This window comes from Protopterus annectens, chromosome 9.part0 (genome assembly GCF_019279795.1).
Source record: "Protopterus annectens isolate FY-2018-M chromosome 9.part0, PAN1.0, whole genome shotgun sequence".
Classification (NCBI taxonomy): Eukaryota; Metazoa; Chordata; order Ceratodontiformes; family Protopteridae; genus Protopterus; species Protopterus annectens.
In genome coordinates, this window is record NC_056743.1 from 96,476,291 (window position 1) to 96,499,709 (window position 23,419).

Genomic DNA, 23,419 nt, shown 5'->3' on the forward strand with positions numbered 1-23,419 from the left:
GGCAGGGTTATATAATTATGCATGCAAATTTTACGTTAATCAGCGTACAGATTTGTACCCATTTTTCATGGCTCTTGTCCAGATTTTTGATGTTTTCAGGTTGACAGGTAGGTCCATTCATTAAGTTCTTTGTCTTACTCTGAATTTTATAGGCCACAATAACCACAACAAATAAGATTTTTTTAATATTGCATAAATAGCTTATGACATCTCAGTAACCAAGGAAAATGCATACTGCCAAAGCAGCATTTTCTTCTAACAGAAGTGAGCTTTCATACAAGGCTAACCAATTCTGTGTCACTTGAATTAAATATTTAGAAAATATGACAAATATTACAATACAAATAAATAGTATACAAATAATATAACATTTCTTTATCTGCACTAGACAGAGGTCAAATATCAATACAGTTGTGCTTGACATTGTGTATGCTTTCAGATGGTTCTACTTGCCTGTAACTGTAAGTAGCATGGTTTTGGAATTAATATACATATGAACAAGCAATATTTGATGCCTAGAGGAGTCAGTACACTAACTGTAAAAACACCTGGAGGAGTCACTAGGTTGTCATGAGTTAAAACAAAGTTAAAGCCCATCAAGGAAGAATCTCTTGCAAATAAAGAGAAGTGACAAAGCACATCTGTGATTGTGTTTCATAGTCTAGGGACTCACTGAAACAAATGTATAATATTCAACAGTTCTGCTCATCTTAATTTATATAGAGGCTCTTTTAACCATAATCTCTGAATCAAGTTAATAAATGTCCAGATCCAGGCTAGCAAGTAATAATAGACTTAGCTGATCCCACTTAAGCGAAAGTGCATTTAAACAAAAACGCATTTTCACGAAAATCATTTCATCAAGTAGTTTTGCTAGATAGCGGTACATTGAGGATAAGGGAATATTCCCTTTTCCCCACTGTCTTGCGATCTCGGACTTTGTATATTTAAGTAGTGGGTGGGGAGGTGCAGACCAGTTTGCCCCCCTGCATAGATGTTTTTGTTGGATTTTCTTTTGATTTTTGTTTTTTTTTTTAATGAAATGATTTTCGAGAAAGTGTGTTTTCGTTTAAATGCACTTTTACTTAAATGGGATTGGCTAAGTCAGTTTCGATAAACTACAAATTCGATGGGTTGAAGTAGACCCACCACTATATGCTTTATGATTCTTAGATTGATATGTTTTAGCACTTAATTCTATATTTCTATACATCTCCTAATCATTTAGCTACAAGATTTTAAATTTTTCTTTGTTTTATTTACATTTTTCTTTGTTTTACTTTGCCTTCTATAATTACATGCAGTTTGTATGCCTATAAAACTTAACATTTTATGATACCATTACTAACAGAAACAGTGTCGCATACCTCTAAACTGTACAGATTTTCGCATAATGTCCAGATTTTTGGTCTGTTTTTCATTAAACTCTGGTTTTCTGGCAAATTAGTGACAAACCATTAAAGACTGAAGTTCGAAAATAATGGCAGACATTTGAGTTTCAGACTCCATACCCTTCAGAAAATTCATGCTAACATCAAACCTGTTTGACCTATAAACTTTCTAAGAGCAATATTTAAAATGTGTCCCTATTCTTGGGCCTTTGTACAACTTTTATTTATGGGTTTGTCCAGATTTCCTTGCTCTAAGAGGTTGAGGGGTACTATGTATGGGCTTTTCACTCCAGAGTTTTCAAAAGCAGTTGTCTCACCCTATTGTCACACATTATGCTTTGCTATTTATTATAATGTCTTTTCAAGCTTGTAATTATCTATCTATGCTTATTCTTATGGATGTACACCTCCTGTGCTTGTACATTTTCCTTTATTTTCATCTGCTGTTTAGTCAGAGGATCCCAAGCTTCTATTTAAAATGGACTTTTCTGTTGGACTCAACAAAACTCAGGGTCAACAGATTTGTAAACCAAATAAAAAGGCATCATCTGACAGAAAAAAAAAACAGGAAGTCAGTTCCAGAAACAAGTAACTGTTTGAGATGCTAGACAGCTATCTGAAATGTCAGCAATGTAGCAGACCATCACATTTTGATTTTTATGGAGTGCACAAGCAAATAAAGCAGGTAAAGAGAAGTGATTAAATTCTTACCACTAGAATTCCGGCAAAGGCTCTTAGATTCTTAATTAGGTCAAACAGAGTACTGGCCACCAAGGACGTCAACTGGAAAAGAGAGACAAATTGTTACAAGAATTGTGGTAATTATGAAGTAAAACAACATGTGATGCTAAACTAAAAACAAAAGTTGGTTTAATGAGACTATGGCAACATGTCCAATCATGCTATCAATGCTAAAGGACCAGAAGGTAGTTTTGTATGGTGGCCAGTTATAGCTAGCTAGGGACAAGATGAGGACCAGAAGGGAGATTGTAATTAACACTAAAAAAATAAAAATGGAGAAAATGATGGTGATGATGGTGGACATTGGCTAGTCAGTAGCCACAGTCCTAGGTTTGACCTTTGCATCTGTTACTGCACAGCGTGTGCATGTACAATCTGTCCACATGTTTTTTTTCTGGGTACACATTCTGTTACTGGTTTGGCACAAGATCTCTTGTGGGACTGCGGACATTTAGTAAATATATGGGTAACAGGAGGTTAGTCACTTGCCTGTTTTTTCATCTTTGTTCTCATGTAGAAGAATTTGCCTTATTCCCCACTTGTTCCTCATATCTTACAGACTGACTTTATGCAAAGGGAGTGGGGGCTTATTCTTACCCACACCAGGACTGCATTTTTTAACAGATGAATGTATGTGCACATATGCATGTACATCTGTATTTACTTAATATGTCACTCCCATATCTCAACCTCATCTATCATTCTCTCCATCATCTCTGAAAATAACGAACGTTATCAAGGGCCAATGTCATACAAAGATTCTAGCTTCCTCATTAGTACATATAACTCGGACAATATTAGAAAGGTTTCCTTGCTTACAGACATGGCTTTACAAGCATTGGACATTAGCAGTCAGAATATTTTTTTTCAAACATCTTTATTAAATTTACACATATCAAAGACAATAATTTATATAAATAAAAAACATACAAAATGATATCACTTTAGTTGCAGTTTACATCACAGACACCATTGAAACAACTGTAGTTGTAAACATTATACATCACTTATAAACCATCCAGTCATTGTCAGTTAAGCATTATATAGCTCATTCAAATCCTGCCTATTACCAGTCAGAATCTTGGACAAAACCCCACACTATCATTTCTTACCCCAACTTACTAAAAACTGTAAAAAGCCAAAGACCGGGTCATCACAGAGGAGGGGCTTCTCTTTATTGGCAAATTCATGCTTTAATTAATATGTCTCCAAAGTCTCTAAATTCAAGTTCAGTTTCTATTAAAGTATCTGTAACGATCAGAAAAAATATACAACACTAATGTAACAGAATGAATAAATACAAAAACTGTAATAAAACGATCATAAACAGAATTAAATAGAAATTACTAGTGTCAAGTCATAGTTGTGGGCTAGAGATCATTCATCTGACTATTCACGAAAAGCCAACATGTACAGAAAAGTGTAGAGAAATCTGCAGAAGCAAGCCAGAGTGGAACACTTACACAGTCTCTGTGGCAGTATGCTCCAGAGGGTTTGAGTGGATTGACTGGACAGGCAAACAGGATCAAACATGTACAAACAAAACAAACCTACACACAGACTAAGATGACGGGATTGTAGACCAGAAGTCAATTCAGGCTAAAGAACAGTTGCAGTGTTGTAATTAGACATACCAGTTAGTTGTCTGACCATGGAGGTTTGAACTAGCTACAAGTATTCAATCTCGGAGTCACAAAGTCCTAGGCATAAGATATAACTGAAGTAGAGGTATGGGACTACTGTGAAACTTTCTTCATGTATTAAGGTGCTTGATCCTGGAAATGTTCTGAAGATGTAAACAAGAAGATTTACCCAAGGCAAACACCCAGTCCCTAAATGTCAGCAGTTTGTACAGGATCATCCCAAATCAAACATCTTAAGTCACATCTCAAATCTGCTGCCACCATAAAAGATGGAAGTAAGAGTAGATTAATCTTTCTGGGCGACATGAATTGCCAACGCTTCACTGATTTTACGAATGGGTTTCTACTGCTTAGTCACTGGTAAATGGTTGCCAAATTGTCAGCGAGGGAATACACACTCACCATACTGTCCAAAGGGAATAATAAGTGGAACTGGATGTAACCAGCAAAACAGTATTATGATAAACCCTGCCTACAGTGAGAGATCCTAAAGACAGTATGACCAATGTAACTAGCATAGGGCCAAAGATCAAGCCTTTTCATGAAATGCACTACAAAAGGGTATAGGCAGGAAAATATTAATTCAGAGATCGTGTTATGGGTACAATACAAGAGGTAGGAGGCAAACTGAAAGATGACAGAATAAACCACAGTTAAAAATACAAAAGCTCAAGACACTATAATCAATGGTGTCAACTGCACCACAGAAATCTTGGAGGATGAGAAAACAGCAGTAGTGCTGGTCTCTGAGCATCAGCAGGGCATTTGTCACATAGAAGCAGTTTCAGTATTATGAAGAAAGTGAAAGCCAGACTCTGTGACCATTAGTCAAGATTCAAGCTGTGCACAATCACCTTCTTGATAACCTCTTCCATGAAGGGAAGATTTGAAAGGGGACAGAAAATTACAAGGTACAGGGATTTTTTTAAACAAACTTCTCTGCCTTTCTAAAACATTTGCAGCTTCATAAGAGGACTTCACACCATCCAACATGACATATTTTCATTCATCTTGTCCCTACAGTCCTATTACTTTTTACTATAACTTCATGATTCTACATTTCCCAGGGCAAACATCCAAACACTTACTATTGCTATGTTATGTCTTTTGGCTTTTCCCGGGTAAGGGTCGCAACAGCGGAACTCCGGTCCGCTAATGATTAGCAGTAGATTTTTACGTGCCGAGTTGCCGGCTCTGATGCACAACCTTCAACGAAGGCACACCCATTCACACGTCTCCACACAGAAGACGCTCTAGCTGAGAATCGAACAGGGCAACGTCTTACTGTGAGGCAACAACGCTACTGCAGCACCACCACCACAGTTTCCAAACACTTACTATTATGGGGAGAAATCATATAGCACTGATATGCATGATATTCTAATGTCAGTGTTTTCCATCTGGGGTAAGCAATGGATCATTTAACTAATCAAACCCCATTACAACTACCCCATCTTTTAATTACCACCATACACCTGGCAAACATCTTGTCAATACATACCATCTTCTACACCCTTTTCCCTATAATATTCTTTCCTTAAAATTTGTGTATGCCCTTTACTTATAGTACGGTTCCTTCCAAGCTCAACCCCAAAATGCCTTGCATCAGAAAATAGGCATTCATGCCAGTTACAATAGCCAATGAAAATATAGTGCTGAAAACTCCACTAATACCTCAGTCACGCCTTCTCCTTAACACACAACCTTTCTCCAACTACTTACCCCCTTATCCTGAGCTACACAAGATGGCTTCTGGTTCAATTACATTCATCCCTTTCATAATTTATAACTCAGTCCTGAGGTCTACTGTGCCAGCTCAAGTTTCATCTACTTAATCTGTATCACACCCTTTATGTGACCAAAATGTCAATTTGCCCTTCCAAAAATGTAACCAACAGGGTTAAGGGAATATGTTATTTCTTTAATTATACATATGTAGCCAACGTTACCACCTTTTTCAGTCAAAGAACCATTAGCACAATTGTTAGGTTAATTTCACGATGCACATGTGTCACCCTACTTAAAGATAATCATCCACCACAAACTGAAGTGTCCATTGAACATGTGGGAGAAACAGAAAATGTAGGTTTTGTAATGACATAATGGTTAAGGTGTTTACCTTAAAGACACAAGGTGCAGGGTTTGATTCTCACATGGGGTAACTGGCTAGGCTTCAAATGACCCAAAAGGGCAGTTAGCCTAGTACTAATCTATGAACCTATGAACAACTGGAAACAGTCACACAGCTTGTTGATGGTTGTGACATACTAATGGCAGAAGGATTTTATACGGATAGGCACAATAATGCGGCAATACTGTTGCACTGGGGATTGTACAAACATTATGGTACTGAAGTGGCTGACAAACACTGGAAACATGAATCGCACAATGCATCATAGAAAATGATGAAGTCTACATCGCATGGGATCACCCATTACCAACAGTTCAAAAGATGGATGCGAGAAAACCAGATATAGGGGGTATGTGGCCAAGATGTCAAACATCTAACAGCACAGAAAGTTAGCTCTGCCTGTTTCGAGTCTATATTACAATACTGAAGGCAATGAACATCGAACTGTTTAAAGGCTAAAAATGCAGGACCTGGAAGTCAAGCCCCACCCCCCCCCGCCGCCGCTAATTGTATAAACCAACTCTGAGATCACACTACAGTGAGGAATGGACAGATATTCCAATCTTCACTGTACTGCAATCTCACAAAAAGCACATAATTGAACGGCACTCCGACACTAAAGCCATTCGATGTTCAGCCTCTTCGATTTTGTAATAGGAGCCCCCTGTTTCTTATTATTCTGACAGGAATTTTTATTTTGTTGAGAAAAAATGATTAATTCCTACCAGAAGGAGGACCTGATTAGTTAGTTGTCGATTTTAAAGGAAGATTTTTTGTTTTTTCTGTCAGAAGTTCCTACACAAGTTTTACAGCTATGAGTAACTCAAAGAATTCAAATCAGGAGAGTGGGATACTAGAATCCATAACAAATATAAGGAACTTTCTATCAAAATGGACAAGCTGGAGAACAAAATAAATAACATAAAACAAAACAGCAGAAAATAACTGGTCATAATGAATTTCTACTAAAACAGAATACAAAGCTCTTGGAAAAATTGAAAGATCTGGAGAGTAGGTCAAGGAGGAATATATGAATTTATGGGGTGCCAGGAAAGGAGGAGGGCAGTGACGTGGTACAATTTTTAAACAACTGGTTACCACAAGCATTAAAACCTGCCTGAATTTCTCTCATTTGGAGAATTCCTCCACTCCTAGATCCATTACAGTTAGATTTTTGTCTACCCAAGACAAAGACTTGGTATTAAAACCAGCTTGAACTAATCCTCCTGTCAAAATAAATGGAAAGAACATTCACTTTGATAATGATTATACTTCTGTCATTTCCAAAAGATAAGAATGCATTCCTTTAATAAAATCCTTAAAGTCCAACATCAGAGCATAAATACTGTTCCCAGACAGAATAAAAATATATTTGTCTGACAGAGAGAAGATCTCCAATTCCCTACAGGAAGCTATGGACTTTATTCCAAAGAAGAATATATTAACTGATATAGAAGAAACGGACTGGTCTATATAAAGTTTGAAGAGATAAGCTACAAAAATGGATGGACTGTTAAAGGAGCTAAAAAAAATTAAAAGATATAAATGAATACGACTTTAATCCTAATCTTCATGGATATTACATACACACACATAGATATATATATATATATATATATATATATATATATACACACACACACACACACACACATCTATATATATTTTTTTATCTCCAGGTTTAACTTTAATTGATGTTATCAAGGTAAATGATATTGTTCTTTTCTCTCTTCCCCTCTTTTAAATTATTTGTTTCAGTTACTTCTCTTCTCTTTATTGCATCACTTTTTCCCTGTCATTTCACTACTTTACTCCCTTCTAATTGATCTCATCTATCTTCTTTTTTATTGTATGCTGTAAATACATAAGTGTATACAATTAACAGCACTGTGTTTAATAAGATATACAAATGTTTGAGAATATCTAGTTAGAACTGAAATATATATATATATATATATATATATATATATATATATATATATATTTATTTAGAGATGGTCTTATTGTGTGTATGTATACTGACGGGTTATAGCTATATAATGTGGTTTTATTGTTTGAAAGAGGTTGTGGATGGTGGTGTGACTTTGAAAATAGTATACATGCATTGTTATGTCTGTGGTAGAGAGAATTTCCAGGGGTGCTGAAGTGATCATATAGACTTTTGTGTTTGTTCAAGTGAAAGAAGACTGAGGTATTGCTGTAATTAATTATAGTTTTCTTATTTTTCTTCTTTTCTCTATCCTTTTCTCTCTTTTATATTTATGTAGTTGTCTCTCTCTAATTGCCCGGCTATGGTGTTCTGGTATGAGTTACTAATATGCTGTGGAAGTTGTGTAAGATGAGAAATGGGTGGCTTCCGTATTTAGGATATATTTGTCTTGTTTTGGTGGTTGTTCACAATTTCTAAGTCCCAGACAGATGCGCCATTTTTATGGTGGGGGCTCGTGCTCTTCTTGTTTTAAAAACAGTTAACTCAGTTTGTTTTCCCGCCCAATAGCATTTAGGGATAATTTGCGAGCTGTTTTGGGCTACGGAACTCACCCTGCCAATTTTGCCACATTTACTGTGAACAGTAAGCTGTAGAAGCTATTGTTGACCTTTACCCTGACACTGAGCAGCTGGAATCCTGAAACGGAGCCATGGTGAGAAAGAAACGGTAGTCACTTGCAGTTTTTCATGTGCAGAAGCGTATAGTCACCTTCCTCCTATTTATATAAAGTTTTTTTATGACAAAACGCTAGCAGCAGCTGCTAAAAGTTCTTTTTACGAAATTTTAATCACTTACGTTTGAGAGTTAATTTGTTATAGTTGTATGCTCTCATTGGCTCAATACAAGGTGCAGAAATTCTCAAGCCACTGATTTATTCTACAATATATGGAAAGTGTTATTCATATTTCTTTCTGTATCTAACTGTAACTTTTAAACACGCTATGCAGTAACTATTGATGATCAGCAACATGTATGCTATGTTGATATACTTACTTTTGCAAAACTGCAGTATCATTTTCAATGCATAACAAGCCCTGTAAATGTCTGGAAACTACCTTCATTATGTACGGTAGTCCGTTATCTCAAAGAGCTTGTGAACAGCATTTTGTCATACTTTTTATCACAGCATACAATGCATTAGCAGTGGACCTTTCATCACACAATGTTCCTGAATCACAGTATAAGACCATGGAACAGTACTGCAAGCAAGCTGTAGAACGAAGTGACTACAACTTTTGAGATGTACAGTTAGGTGGCAATGTTCAGTTACTGATTACTGCATTTTGAAGTGTACAGGGTCATATACATCTTGCTGCAGATTAGATTCACATTAATTGTATTAACTAAAGACACCTAAGGTTTTATCCATGGCTGGCCTTATTTTTCTTAATTATTTAAGTCTGCCATGCAATTTGCCACATAATTAGTTATTGTTATAGCATGATAGTACTGCGGTGGTGCAGCAATTAGCATTGTCGCCTCACAGCAAGAGGTTCCCCGTTCGATTTTCAGCTGGAGCGCCTTCTGTGTGGAGTCTGCATGTCCTCCCCCCGGTTGAATGACATCTAAAGACATGCAGGTAGGTGTGTGCGTGAATGGGTGTGATTTCTTTGAAGGTTGGGCATCAGGCTGGCTACTCAGCAATGTAAAAATCCACTGCCACTCATTAGCGGACCGGAGTTCCTCTGTGGCAACCCCTAACTGGGAAAAGCCGAAAGAAAGTGGGCTCTAGAATTAGGTTATAAAAACTTAATAAGAATCTTTTTAAAACAGTGTAGGGAAGGGAGGAAGGAGGGAGAGGAAGGAAAAGGAAAAAATGTAATGCAGGAAGCTGTCGAATTATATAATTTGTCTGACAGCCTAGTCAAACCTTGTTATGTATGTAGTCATATTGTACTGGAACAAGCTGAAGTTCCATCTAGCACATACAGTAGACCTTTATATCTAGTGTTTTTTTTTTTATTTATTAACCACATAGTGTGCATGCATGTGCCTTCTGTGGAAGGCTGGGAGCTCAGCTGGCAACTCGACACCGTAAAACTCCACTGCCAATCATGAGCGGACAGGTGTTTTGCTGTGGCGACCCCTAACCAGGAAAAGCCGAAAGAAGAAAAAGAATTAACCACATAGAAAGGAATGGAATTTATGGCTTGTATATTAGAAAACAAATAATGCTGCTGTTATGTTGAATTTATATATAAAAGTTAATTATTTTTTGTCTTCATTTTCTAAATATAGTTGAATGGGCATTAGATGGACTCTCACTTAAACAGAATAGTGTTTCTTTCATTTTTACATGAGACTGAAGTATACAAGTATTTACTCTATGCTTCATACCATTGTACTTAATTACATTTCTCATAAGAATATAGATAGGAATACATGTTTGAATAAAAAATTAAGTTTAGTTTTGCAATAGACTGAGTTATTACATTTTAAAATATAATGTTAAAAGTTTCATTTTCATAAGGCAGAAGCTGAAAATAATGTGGTTAGTGGGTGGTTTGATTAAATATTTAATCAAACCAGGAACATATTGTTCCTGGTTTGATTAAATATTTAATCAAACCAGGAAGATATTGTTCCATGTGTATATTTGTATATAGAAGTTCGTTTCAAAACTCAAAAGTTAAAAAGTTTGTTTCATCCATGATTAGTTTTTCTAAAAATTACTCTAAGTCAATGTATATAAAAAAAAGTTAGATGTTCTAATCTTACCTTATACACATGCTAACATGCAAGTGTCTTTCACTTAATGTAGTGGTCTTAATAATAACATGAAAAGAGCCAGCCTACTAAATTTATAAAAATGCATAAGGCAAATATATTTTTACAAGAGACATATCTACTAAAAATAGATTCAGATAAATTATCCTTTAATGGTTTTTCAATTACTGATGACTCTTTTATAAAAGCAAAAGGAGAGGTAGTCATATTGTGGAAAAATGATTTTACCATGCCTAAAATACTTGGCACTTATTCTGATAAAGATGGAATGTTATGTATGGCAGTATTAGAAATCAATAAGAAATGTTATACTTTAATAAATTCCTACTGGATACCTGGTCTGGGTACTAGACATGTAGAGAAATCTATAGATGCTATAACTTTACATGCCAGAGGTGAAATAATTCTAGCAGGAGATTTTAATTGTATACTATCTGATAGTGACACTTCTAGAGGTAATAAAGTTAGAATAACAGCTCAAACCAAAAAATAGAACCATTTTATAACCTCAATGAATCTTAGAGATATTTAAGATCAGAGGATGGCAAATTCTCTTAATTTTACGACTCATTTAGACTTGGCACCCAAACGAATAGTGATAAAGTCTTTGTTTCAAATAACTTGTACTCCAAACTACATAAACTCTTAATAATTTCTTGTCCACTTTGACCATAATGCACTTATTTTCAATATCAATTTAAGAAACAATATTTTTTTTTCAGCTTACATAATTAAAATTAAAGGAATCAATGACTGGGTCTTAAATGAAATAAACACTTTTGTGAAGCTCAATAACAATGGTGAAGTAGATGACATCAATATTACAGGATACCATTAAAAGTCTTCCTCTATGGTAAAATAAAGAATTGGTATCTTCTAAAAAGAAAATAATGGGATAGGGAATTATTACAATTGCAAACCAAAACAAATAAATTAAAATCAAATATAAAACCTAATGATAAGGAAATATATTTAGAAATATCAAGTTTACATCAAAAACATGTAGAAACATTAAATCAGAAAGTATCAATTAACCTGGAAAAGCTAAAGTTACAGTCTTACTCTGTAAATCCTAAACATATACATAAGTTAGCTATTAGGACTAAACGTATTAATAAATTAAACCATATTAATGAACTTAAGTACACAGACAATAAATCTACAAAAAAACTGATTTGAAAGGTATATTAGAAGCATTTAGAATATATTATAACTCAGTGTTAAAAGTATTTCCCTAGAGAATGAAGATATAACAGAGATTTATTCAAAACAATGCTGTAAATAAAATGTCAAAACAACAAAGTGAGATGCTAGATAAGACAATTACATTACTGGAATTGAAAGATCAAATCAAAAATTTGAAAAATAATTAAGCCCCAAGTTTAGATGGCATTATTCCAGAAATGCATAAAATTATTCCAGACTCAATTTTAAAAATATTGTTTAATGCATTTTCTATGATAAAAAATGAACTGAAAATTCCCCCTTCTTGGAAATGTTCAATGATTTCTCCTATTTTAAAACAAGGCAACATTTTGCAACTTTGTTCCTCCTATAGACCCATCTCTTTGTTAAATATAAAATCGTTATGTCCAGACTGGCCAAGAGATAAAATAATATTCTACTAAATATAATACATTATCATCAAACAGATTTTATACTACACAGAAAAGCTCAAGATATCATTAAATTACCATTTACTGATATTGCTAATAAGACCAAAAAGCAACTCACTACTGTTAACCTAGATATTGATAAAGCCTTTGATTCTATTAGTTGGATTTACCTGAGTGAAATACTTAAAGGATACATTTTCTCTCTGGACTTTATAAACTTAATATTAAGATTATACAAGGATTCTCAGGCTTATGTTTAAATTGGGTCATATTTATTGTCTTCATTAAAAATTACAAAAGGCACAAAACAAGGTTGCCCATTATCACCCTTGTTTGCACTGTCCATAGAACCCTTTGCCAAAAATATAAGAAACAATATTAATATAAAGAGACTTTCGTCAAATAGTGAACATTGTTCCAAAATCAAACTGTTTTCGGATAATATTCTTAACAAGTGAAGATATAGATTCTTTTTTACCGTACATTATTGAATCAATATATATTTTCAACATATTTCAGGTCTAAATTTTTATTTTATTTATTTTACATTTGTTAACCGGGCTAGTCCAACTGGATACATGTCCATTTTCAGTGGAGGCCCGAGGAGAAAAGCTCCGCTATCTAATACATGGTAAAAAAATGTAAACACAATACACAAGTCATTTCAAGCACAAAAAGCATATACACAATACATAGGGTATTTCAAGCACAAAAATACTCAAGACATTTAAACCACAATATCAGGAAGTACAGATAGGTAATAGGAGATATAGCTGATACTTAAGTACTGGAATGTGTAGTATGACACAGCAGAAATTAAGGTGTTTGTTTAAAAGTTAGCAATAGGATGTAGAGAAGAGTATAGATGATAGATCAGTGACAGTATTTCTAGTAGAAAATAGAAAAGTTAGTAATAGAATGTAGAGAAGAGTAAAGTTGACAGATAAGAGACAGCATTTCTAGTAGAAATGAACACTGAAAAAAAAGTAGACCTGAGAGAAAGTGTAAAGGATGCAGTATATGTGAGGAGTTGTACAGATCAGCTTGGGTTGTTGCATGAGCATAGCCAGTGATTGGTTAGAAAGTGTTTTAGTTTAGTTTTAAACAGTGTGATGGAAGTTTGGGCTATTAGGTCTGAAGGAAGTTGATTCCAAATCTTACCAACTGAGTTGGAAAATATAGAGTCACCTGCGGTGTTCTTTGATAGAGAAGTTTGAATCAGTGTTTTGTTAGATGAGCGAAGGTTTTTTAGGTTGTTGTAGGGTTTTATAAGGGTGGAGAGCATAGGTGTATTTTCAGGGTGGTGAAGGGCTTTCTGGGCTATGGAAAGCTGATAGTATTGAATTAGGTGGGGTAGTTCTAGCCATGCTAGGTAGCAGAGGTTCTGGCAGTGATGTGTTTTATATGGGGAGGCAGTGGCAAATCTGGCAATGTTATTGTAGGCTGCTGTAAGCTTATTGATGTTGTATTTAGAAAGGTTAGTATTTAGAAAGGTTATTGGGGAAGCATATAGGAGTGTAGATATAAGATGGGTTCTAGCTATGGTAGTTCTTGCTTCAGGAGTTAGGAAAGATTTGATTCTGTAGAGAGAACCTAATTTTCTATTTGTTGCTGTTATGATCGAGTTGATATGAAAGTCAAATTTAAGTAGGTTGTCAATATTTATGCCAAGAAGTTTGGCTGATCAGGAGAGATAAGGGTGCCATTGTTACAGGTAAGAGAGAAGTTGATAGAGGGGGATTGATGTGTGGGTAAGAAGAGGAGAAGTTTAGTTTTCTTAGGGTTTAGGAGGAGACAGTGATTAGAGAACCATTGCTCTATGGTGGTGAAAGTTTTTTGGGTAAGTGAGTGTAGGTCAGTTTGGGTGGTGGCCGAGCAAATGATGGTGGTATCGTCAGCGTATTGGATACAAGTAGTTAGAGGGGTGACAAGATGTAGGTCATTGATAAAGATGGAAAATAGAAGAGGACCTAAGATGGAGCCCTGAGGGACTCCCAAAGTGGTGGGCAGAAGTTCGGAGAGATTAGTGTTCCATAACACTGCTTGTTTCCGATTTTGAAGATAGGAGGTAAACCAGTTTAAGGCAATGCTGTCAAGAGCAAGAGATTTTAAGCGATGTAAGAGTAGTTGGTGGTTCACCATGTCAAAGGCTTTTGACAGGTCGACAAAAAATGCTGATGAGAGTAGGTTATTATTTCGGTTTTTATTAATACAGTCAATAAAGGATAATAAGGCTGTGGTGGTGCTATGGTAGGGACGAAATCCATGTTGCCAGTTTGTGAGAAGATTATTGTTTAGGAGATGACTAAGTAACTGTTTGTGGATACATTTCTCCATTATTTTAGCAATAGGAGATAGCAGCGCTATGGGGCGGCAGTTGGAATACTCAAAAGAATCACCCCCTTTGAAGAGAGGGATGATGTGGGAGATTTTCCAGAGTGAAGGTATTGTACTTTCTTTTATGGTTCTGTTGATGAGTATAGAGATCGGGTAGGCAATAGCTTTAGCTCCTAGCTGGAGATATTCAGCTGGTATTTTGTCGGCTGAGGGGGTTGAAGGTTTAAGTTTTTGAAGTAGGTTTAGAATATGGGAGGTGGGTATGGGTTGAAGTTGAAATGGTGGTGGGTACAGTTTGGGTTACCTAGTAGATCAGGGTCAGGGCTTTGTTGGTTGGCTAGTTTAAGTATTGTAGAGGTAAAGAAGTTATTGAATGCATTTGCCGTTTGTAGGGGAGAGTCAGGGCTGGAGCCTAGAGGATTGGGAGTTTCAACTTTGCCGGGGGATAGTAGTGTGTTAATAGATCTCCAGAATTTTTGTGGTTGGTGTTGGGATGATTGCTGTAACTGGGTGTAAAAGTTTTTTTTATCTTGTATGATAGCTAATTTATCAAATTTATTAAAATTCAATCAAAGCAAAACTGAAACATTACTAATCAATAAGAGAATGAACAATAACATACAAGATAATAATAATTTTAATTGGGAAAACAAAAGAATACAATATTTGGGGGTCAGTATAAAACCCACCTGGAAAGAAAAGGTACTCTCAAATTATACTATTTTATTAGACACTATTATCAAGTTACCTAATAATTGGAATACAAAGTTTTTTACCATGGAAGATAGACTCACATTGATAAAAAAGATTATTCTACCAAAAGTTTTATTCTACATACAATCCTGGATTGTAATCCTCCCTAAAAATTTCTTCAAACAAATAAATAATTTAGTACTTAAGTTTCTTTGATTCCCTAAAAAACCGAAGACAGCTTATAACTGGCATGTAACAAGCTGGAATAACAATGGAATTGGCTTTCCTAATAATATAGATCTAGATGCAAAGTCAACTGTTATTAACATAGTCTTACACTGGTTAAATAACACATTTCAAGCTGGAAACAAATACATGAAACACACAAATTCTAGCAGTAATTATAAAGCACAAATTAACTCATAGTTACGCATCAAATTATATTGGGTACTACATGATTATTGTTTATATAATAAGAAATTCAATCATTTTACCTACGGGATGAATCAAATCTTTGGTAGTTTTAAAAGTGTAATAGATTGTAGATATAATATTAAACATATTGTCACACATCTGAAGAAGTGTGATTTAAATGGAAGAAAATGCTAAATTTTATTGTAAGGCATTTATGGCATTTTAAACTGCAGTTTTCTAATAAACTACGAGTGTTTCAGCATTCGCTCAATTATTACTTTCGCCAGTAGCACTTTTGATCGTATTTATTGTTTTTTTGTGGGAGTGCTACCTGCATTTTTTTTGTTTTATAATATTAAACTATGTTTTCTTGTATTCCCCACTGCATACACCCCAGACTGTTTAGAGCCCTTTAACTTAAACAAAATGTTGAATCTTAAAGATAACCTAAAATTTTGGAATCCGTTTTAAGATAACAATAAGATTCATACAATAAACTGTCTTCTAGTTAGATATAATGTAAATCAAGATAACTGGCTATCCCTACAAACATTACGACAGTTCATTCAGAACAAAGTAAAAGTATCAATAAGTCAAAAAACACACATTTCCCAAGATACTACAACTTTTAATGAGTAGTAACTGACATAACCTTTTGGGATTATTCAACAAAAGTCAATAAAGAATCCAGAAAATGATAAACTATTAAAATCAGTAAGCAATACCACATCATCTCTTTACTGGTTATTTACATGTTAATTTCTCCATAGAAGTTTATTTACTCCTTATAAAATTGCCATCATTTTTAAGTGTAATGAAACTAAATGATGGTGTGATGAAATTTTAAAGGCTAATTGGGTTCATAAGATAATTGAGTGTAAGGCTGTCTTACAAATCTTGGAATGATTTCAGAAATGTTGCAAAGGCTTTGTGGTCAGATAATTGTCATGTTTCTGACTCCTTGTTATTTAAATTTTCCTATACCAAATGTAATCTCAAAATATCAAGTACCATTCCTTTGATCACTTCTGGCCATTGCTAGAAAAATAATCACAATGAATTGGAATAACAAACAAGAGTTATCATCCAATGATTTTATAAGTCTAGCTAAAAGTGATTGTAAAAAAGAAATGCCAACTATTCTAAGTATAACATCTAATATAACTCATAAAAGAATAACTTAGCAGAAATTGCAAGATTTATTGGACAAATATTAATAGCATTTATACTTCATATGGAATTTTGTCATGGATGACTGTATACTTGATTGTTAATGCAGGTTGTAAAATCAAATACAAAGCTATTAAAAAAAAAAACAGATATAATGGCCATGAAAAGAAGACAAAAGTAGCATTGATCATTGAAATCACTATGCCCAGTGACCACAGTGTCTTGCGAATAAAAAGAAAGTAATAAAATATCAAGTATAGTACAATTATATATAGTTATAATAGTATAGTTATAACAATATGCAAACTACAATAAAAGTTTTCCTAACCAACTTAATACTCTTAACCATATTTTTACCTGCCCTGATCTCAGACCATCTCCAAACCTATTTTGAAAATTCCAAACTCTTCCTCCACAATCTCCCTCCAAAACAAACAACCACTGTTGATATCTCCCACTCCCATAAACACATTAGCATCATCTCCACTCCCTGCTATATGTCACCTCAATACCATCGATGCACACACATTAAGTACAACAACCTTTTACTAAAGAAATGGAAACCTCTAACTATTCACACAACCCAATATCTACACCACAAAGTCCTACCTTAAGGGATGGGGACATGGACCCTAATCCTGGCCCAACCAATCCATCTGCAGTAAATATTCACTGCACAACTTCCCCAAACCTGCCAACCTTGACAAAATTCTCCAACTCTCTACTTATAGCACATCTCAATATCCACAGTATCAATAACAAAATTGCCCACATTCATGCTCTCCTTGATATTCACTCCAACATTTTCTGCCTTACAGAAACATGGTTAAAACCTGGAACTATGGATAATGAAATTATCCCCCCTGGCTATAACATATTGAGACAAGACCGATTAAAAATGGAAGGGTGGGGGAGTAGCACTCCTCTACAAAAGTGGCCTACAGATCTCCTCTATATCTGAAAACCCACCCTTGGACAATAAGGCTGAAGTCCTCATCTCCAAACTTCAAATCAACCCTAACAAATCCCTCTATGTGATCTATATCTACCTACCCCCCGGTAATAACAACAGTATAATAGAAGATATTCTTAGCTGGGTGCCGTCAACTTACCCACAAGAAACAATTATACTAGGTGACTAACACTGACTGGAAAACCTTCAACACTAATAACCTTTCCATACATATTAATCTCCATGGTTTTATTCAAACTATCAACTCAACTACCAGAATCAACACACCAACCAAAAAAAGAGAGCACCTTAGACTGGATACTTATAAACACCCGCATACTTATAATGTAGGAACCTTACCAGATGATCTAAGTGATCATACTCTAACTTATATAATAAGACAAAGGAATGACATCTCTAACACGCCTACCTACAGGATTTCATGAACAAAGAAAAACTTTAACCCTGTACTATTCCAAAATGAACTCAATGCATGTGACTGGAAACCTCTAAAAATACTCCCACTAGATGAGGCTGTCAAGTATTTTAACTCCTAGATGTGCATGCACCTAAACCATGATGCGCATGCACCTAAACCATGATGCGCATGCACCTAAACCATGATGTGCATGCACCTAAATGATCTATTAGAATAAAATCCAAACCAGCCCCCTGGCTAACAAAAGAGACTAGACAAAAAATTCTACTTAGAAACAAAGCTTGGGCTAAATGGAGAACTAACAGAACCTCCCCTGAACAACAAATCTTTAGACAGATAAGAAACATAACTAAAAAGGCTATACTCTCTGACAAAAAGAACTACTTTTGTAAGTTACAACAAACACACCACAGGAATCCTCAGAAATTTTGGACTAACATCAATAGGCTCCTCAACCCTGGTCACTCTAGCACACCATCCCCTCATGATGCTGATCATAACACTCCACATCAAATAGCCAACAACTTCAACACCTACTTTACAGAAACTATGCAATCCCTAGCTAGCCAGCTTTCCACTGATAACATGAGGCTCCCATCTTCTTTAGCTGGATCTATACCAACATTTAGATTTCAACCTATCTCAACCACTTTCATCTAAAAAATCTTACTAAAACTTAAGCCTTGTACTCTTTCAGCCGACCAGTTACCTTCTGAATATTTGCAAATAGCAGCCAAAGTTATTGCCTTTCCCATATCCATCCTACTTAACAGAACCATTAATGAAGGAATCATTCCAGACATCTGGAAAATCTCCCACATCATCCCCCTACATAAAGGTGGTAAATCCAACGACTACTCTAATTACAGCCCAATAGCTCTACTATCACCTTTAGCTAAAGTTATGGAAAAATGCATTCACCATCAGCTACTAGACCACCTAACTAAACATGACATTCTGGCTAAGTGCCAGCATGGCTTTAGGCCATTTCATAGCACTACCACCACTCTATCTTTCACGGACTCCATCTATAAGAACCGTAATAACAACATCCTCTCTTGTGCTCTCTTCATCGACCTTTCAAAGGCTTTTGATACGGTTAATCATCCCCTGCTTATAAATACTCTTGAACTTCTTGCTCTAGATACCCCAGCTATACAATGGTTCAAGTCTTACCTTAACAATAGGCAACAGACAGTTCTCTGGGAAAATAAATTATCATCCCACCTGCCAGTCACCCTTGGAGACCCCAGGGCTCCATTTTAGGACCTCTTCTCTTTTCACTATTCATCAACGACCTTCACATAGCAGTCCCTGAAGCCACTTGCATTCAATATGCCGATGATTCCACACTTATATGTTCTGCCAACTCCACATCTGAATTACACTAACTCAAAAAGTATTCAACTCGGTAGAAGACTGGTTCCTGAAACGCTACCTCCTTTTGAATGCCAAAAAAAACCAAGCTTCTGCTCTTTACACCTACCAATAGGTCCTCTCCTATTGACTTCTCTATTAAATCTAACAATGGTACCCTCATCTTTCCCGATCCCACTACCAAACTATTAGGAGTCACAACTGACAACCTCAACTTCGATAACCATATAAATAACACCATTCAAACAGTGAATAGAAAAATGGGCTCCTTATATAGAATCAAACCCTTCTTGACTCCTATAGCTAGAACCACCATTGCCCACTCTCACTTAATCTCAACTCTTCTCTATGCTACTCCTATTTATACTAATCTAAAAAAAAATAATCTTCTCAAACTATCAAACTCCTATGACAATATTGCCAGATTTGCCACTGGCAATGCATTTCGAACACACCACAGTCTGAATCTAAAGCAGCTAGACAGGCGTGAACTCCCTAATGTGCTAACTTTTTACCAACTCACCATTGCTCATAAAATATTTTACCAACCTAATAATACTCCAATACTTGCTAACCTCATTACCCCTTATAATAATCTGAATTCCCTACGCTCTTCAAGTAAACTACTTGCTAGCATAAGCAAGTCCAATAACTTGTCAGGCGACAGCCTATTCTCCAATACTGCTGGGAAACACTGGAACCTTCTACCTACTAATCTAACTCTACTACCTTCACTGTCACTCTAAGCAAAAACTCAAAATTTACCTAAAATCCCACTGGTTATGTCCCTGCACTAACCCTGATTAATCTACCACCTTTCCTATTTTTTATCTTCATACTGCCTATGGATACACAATCATACTCTACATACCCCATTGTATGCTAAAAACTGGTCATTGTAAAACTTATATAACCACAAGTGTTTGTGTTAACTAACAATGAACTTTAGTGCATCTCTCTTATCAAACGATCACATGACTTGTTATATTACTTTATACTCACCTTAGTATTGTACTTTTGAAAATCCTTCTTTTTATTCTATATACCTCTTTTTATTCTAAATACCTCTTACTTTATTTGTTATTCAATTGTATATTACATTTTGTGCTATGTTGGAGCTTTTCTCCCCGGGACTCTTCTGAAAATGGAGATATATCCAGTTAGACTAGCACGGTCAACAAATGTAAAATAAAATAAAAACATCTGCAGGCAGAAACAAGAGCAATGTGGAAGAAAGACACCAACACAGTTCCAATAGTAGTAGGAGCAATGGGTCTTACAAAAAAGAATCTACAATTGTATTTTGATATGTTACCAATACATGTAACTCCATACGAATTGCAAGAGGAGTCACTACTGGGCACCATTGCAGGTGCTGCGAAGAGCACTTTTGGCTGACATCAAAGATTGAAACAATACTAATTTCATGAACTTTAATCGTACTTTGACTTAGGAATGGGGTCCATCCCCGTCATGGTATTAGAAACCCAAAAGACTTGGAGAAATTAAAAAAGTGCCCACCACAAATAAGTAGTTGTCAAATATATGACCATAAAAATAAAGAATAAAAGAAAATACCCATCCTCTCATCAGAACATCACATTTCCATTAAACTTTCTACATCTCAAAACATTTCAAAAGTAACTAACTGCCATCAGCAAACCTTTCTCACTCAGCTAATCTCTTTATATGTACATCAGGCTTTTATACCTCACTTTTATCACAATGAAGGTAAATGATTTTATACTGTTGTGCATGGCCTAGAAATATTAAAATTTGATTAACTCAGTAACCAGATTATCTGAGCATTTTCTAATTTATATCCTTCCACATACATAATTTCACTTAACATTTTTAACAAACAAAGAAGTTACTTACCATAACATTCCATCTGTGTTGTCCATTTTCATTCTTCTTCAATGTATGGGTTCAGATCCAATACTCAGATCTGACTCTGCCATTACTCCAGCTCATGTAGACCAGCAGACTCTTGAGCTCCTTTCCTACCCACAATGAATCTAGCCCAACTCCCTCCAGATCCTATTTACAGCTTCAGAGAGAGACGGAAAGAAAATGATAAAGTATTGCCATAACTGGAGTTCAACGCAAGGGACAAGGGGTGTCCTTAGTGTCCTTGATCTCATTCCTCAATAAGTTATTCGAGGGAAATGTAGGGGGATGCAGGCTGAGGAAGAATGAAAATGGACAACACAGATGGAACGTTATCTTAAATAGAAAACTTCTTTATCTGATGATGTCAATTTTCATTCATTCCTCAATGTATGGGACACAGTCCTGAGCTACCTAAATTCCTGGGTAGACTCTAAGGAAGGATATTCTGGATAATGGTTAAGCCAAAGGCTGTTCTTTCCCTTGAGACCCGAAACAATTTGTAATGAGTGATATAGGTATGAGAATTTGACCAAGTAGCAGCCATACAAATATAGTTCATGGATGCTCTAGACTGGAATACAGTAGAAGTGGCCAAAGATCTAGCTGAATGAGCCTTTAATTTCTTTAGTAGAGGAGATTCAATTTAGTATACATAAAGATGTAATCTTTCAACCATTTGGTTACCAACCAGTTACCTCTGTGACTGATTAACCCATCTTGTGATGGGCAAAAGAAACAAAACTGGTCTAATTTGTTTTGTTCTGTGCAGGTAGAAGTGCAACTGCCTATGAACATCCAGTAAGTGCAGCATATACTCTCCTTTACTTGCAAAGTTTGGGAAGAATACTGGCAGGTTAATGGTTTGGTTAATGCAGGATTACGACACCACTTTAAGTAGCAAGGAAGTATTGGTACATAAGGTGACCTGTCCTTGTGGAAAACTATATAAGGGGTTTAGAAGATGGTGCTTGGAGTTCTGAAATTCTTCTAGCAGATTTTATCACAACTAAAAAAAGATAATCTTCCAGGTTAAGAATTTTAGATCACATTTAGCTGCAGGGTCAAAGGGGGGACTGTGTTAAGGCTTGCAGTACCAATCTCAAATCCCACTGTGGCACAGGATCTTTGTACGGATGTCCAAGTAGAAGATTATCTTTGAAAAATGCTTTGCATAGTTTAGAAAAAAACTGGGAATGCCCCCCCCCCCCGCACTATCTGAGAAGCATCAGTGGGCGCTGTGGCCTTGGCGTGAGGGAGAATGAAGGGACGGCCTAGCAACAGTTGTGTTGCCTGCATTCACCAGGAAAGATACCGCTTGCATACATGAGTTAATCTCATCTTCATCGACATAGGTTGAGAGAGAGAATTGATCACTGTGTAAAGTTGAGAGAAAGAACTGATCATTGTGTTTGTAGCACCCACTGCAGAACTCTCATGGGATATCTTGATAAAGGAACTAGGACCATCACCGCTGACATTGATCCAAGGGTTTGTATAATCAACCAGGCTGAAATTTTGGTATTGCAAATTATTTTCTTGACCTGATTTCTTATTGTTTGTACTCTTGAAAGGGAAAGTGATGCTACCATGGAGACTGTATTGAATATTGCCACTATAAATTCCAATGTGTGGGTTGGTTGTAATTGTGATTTATTGTGACTGATAGTTATTCCAAGATTTGAACAAGTCTGTAGCACTCTGTCTCAGGCTTGTACCAGTTGATGCCTAGTCACAGTGTTAATGAGACAGTCATCCAAGTAAGAAAACACATAGAATCTCTGAGCTGCCACTATTGCCATACACTTGGTGAACACCCTTGGGGCTGTGGTAAGACCAAAGAGCAGTGTTCTTAACTGCTATGACTGGTTCCCAGATGGAAGCCAAGTACCTTCTGGATCCTCTGTT

The 23,419-nt window shown here is 35.8% G+C and overlaps 1 protein-coding gene across 1 annotated transcript in view; it reads right to left on the minus strand.

The window, feature by feature from the left end:
- Positions 1-23,419, minus strand: part of TPCN2 (two pore segment channel 2) — a 1,483,468-nt gene that overhangs the window by 246,797 nt on the left and 1,213,252 nt on the right. The window contains exon 19 of the mRNA XM_044082617.1: positions 2,103-2,174. Within this exon, the coding sequence (XP_043938552.1) occupies positions 2,103-2,174 (72 nt within the window). The remainder of the gene's footprint in view (positions 1-2,102; positions 2,175-23,419) is intronic.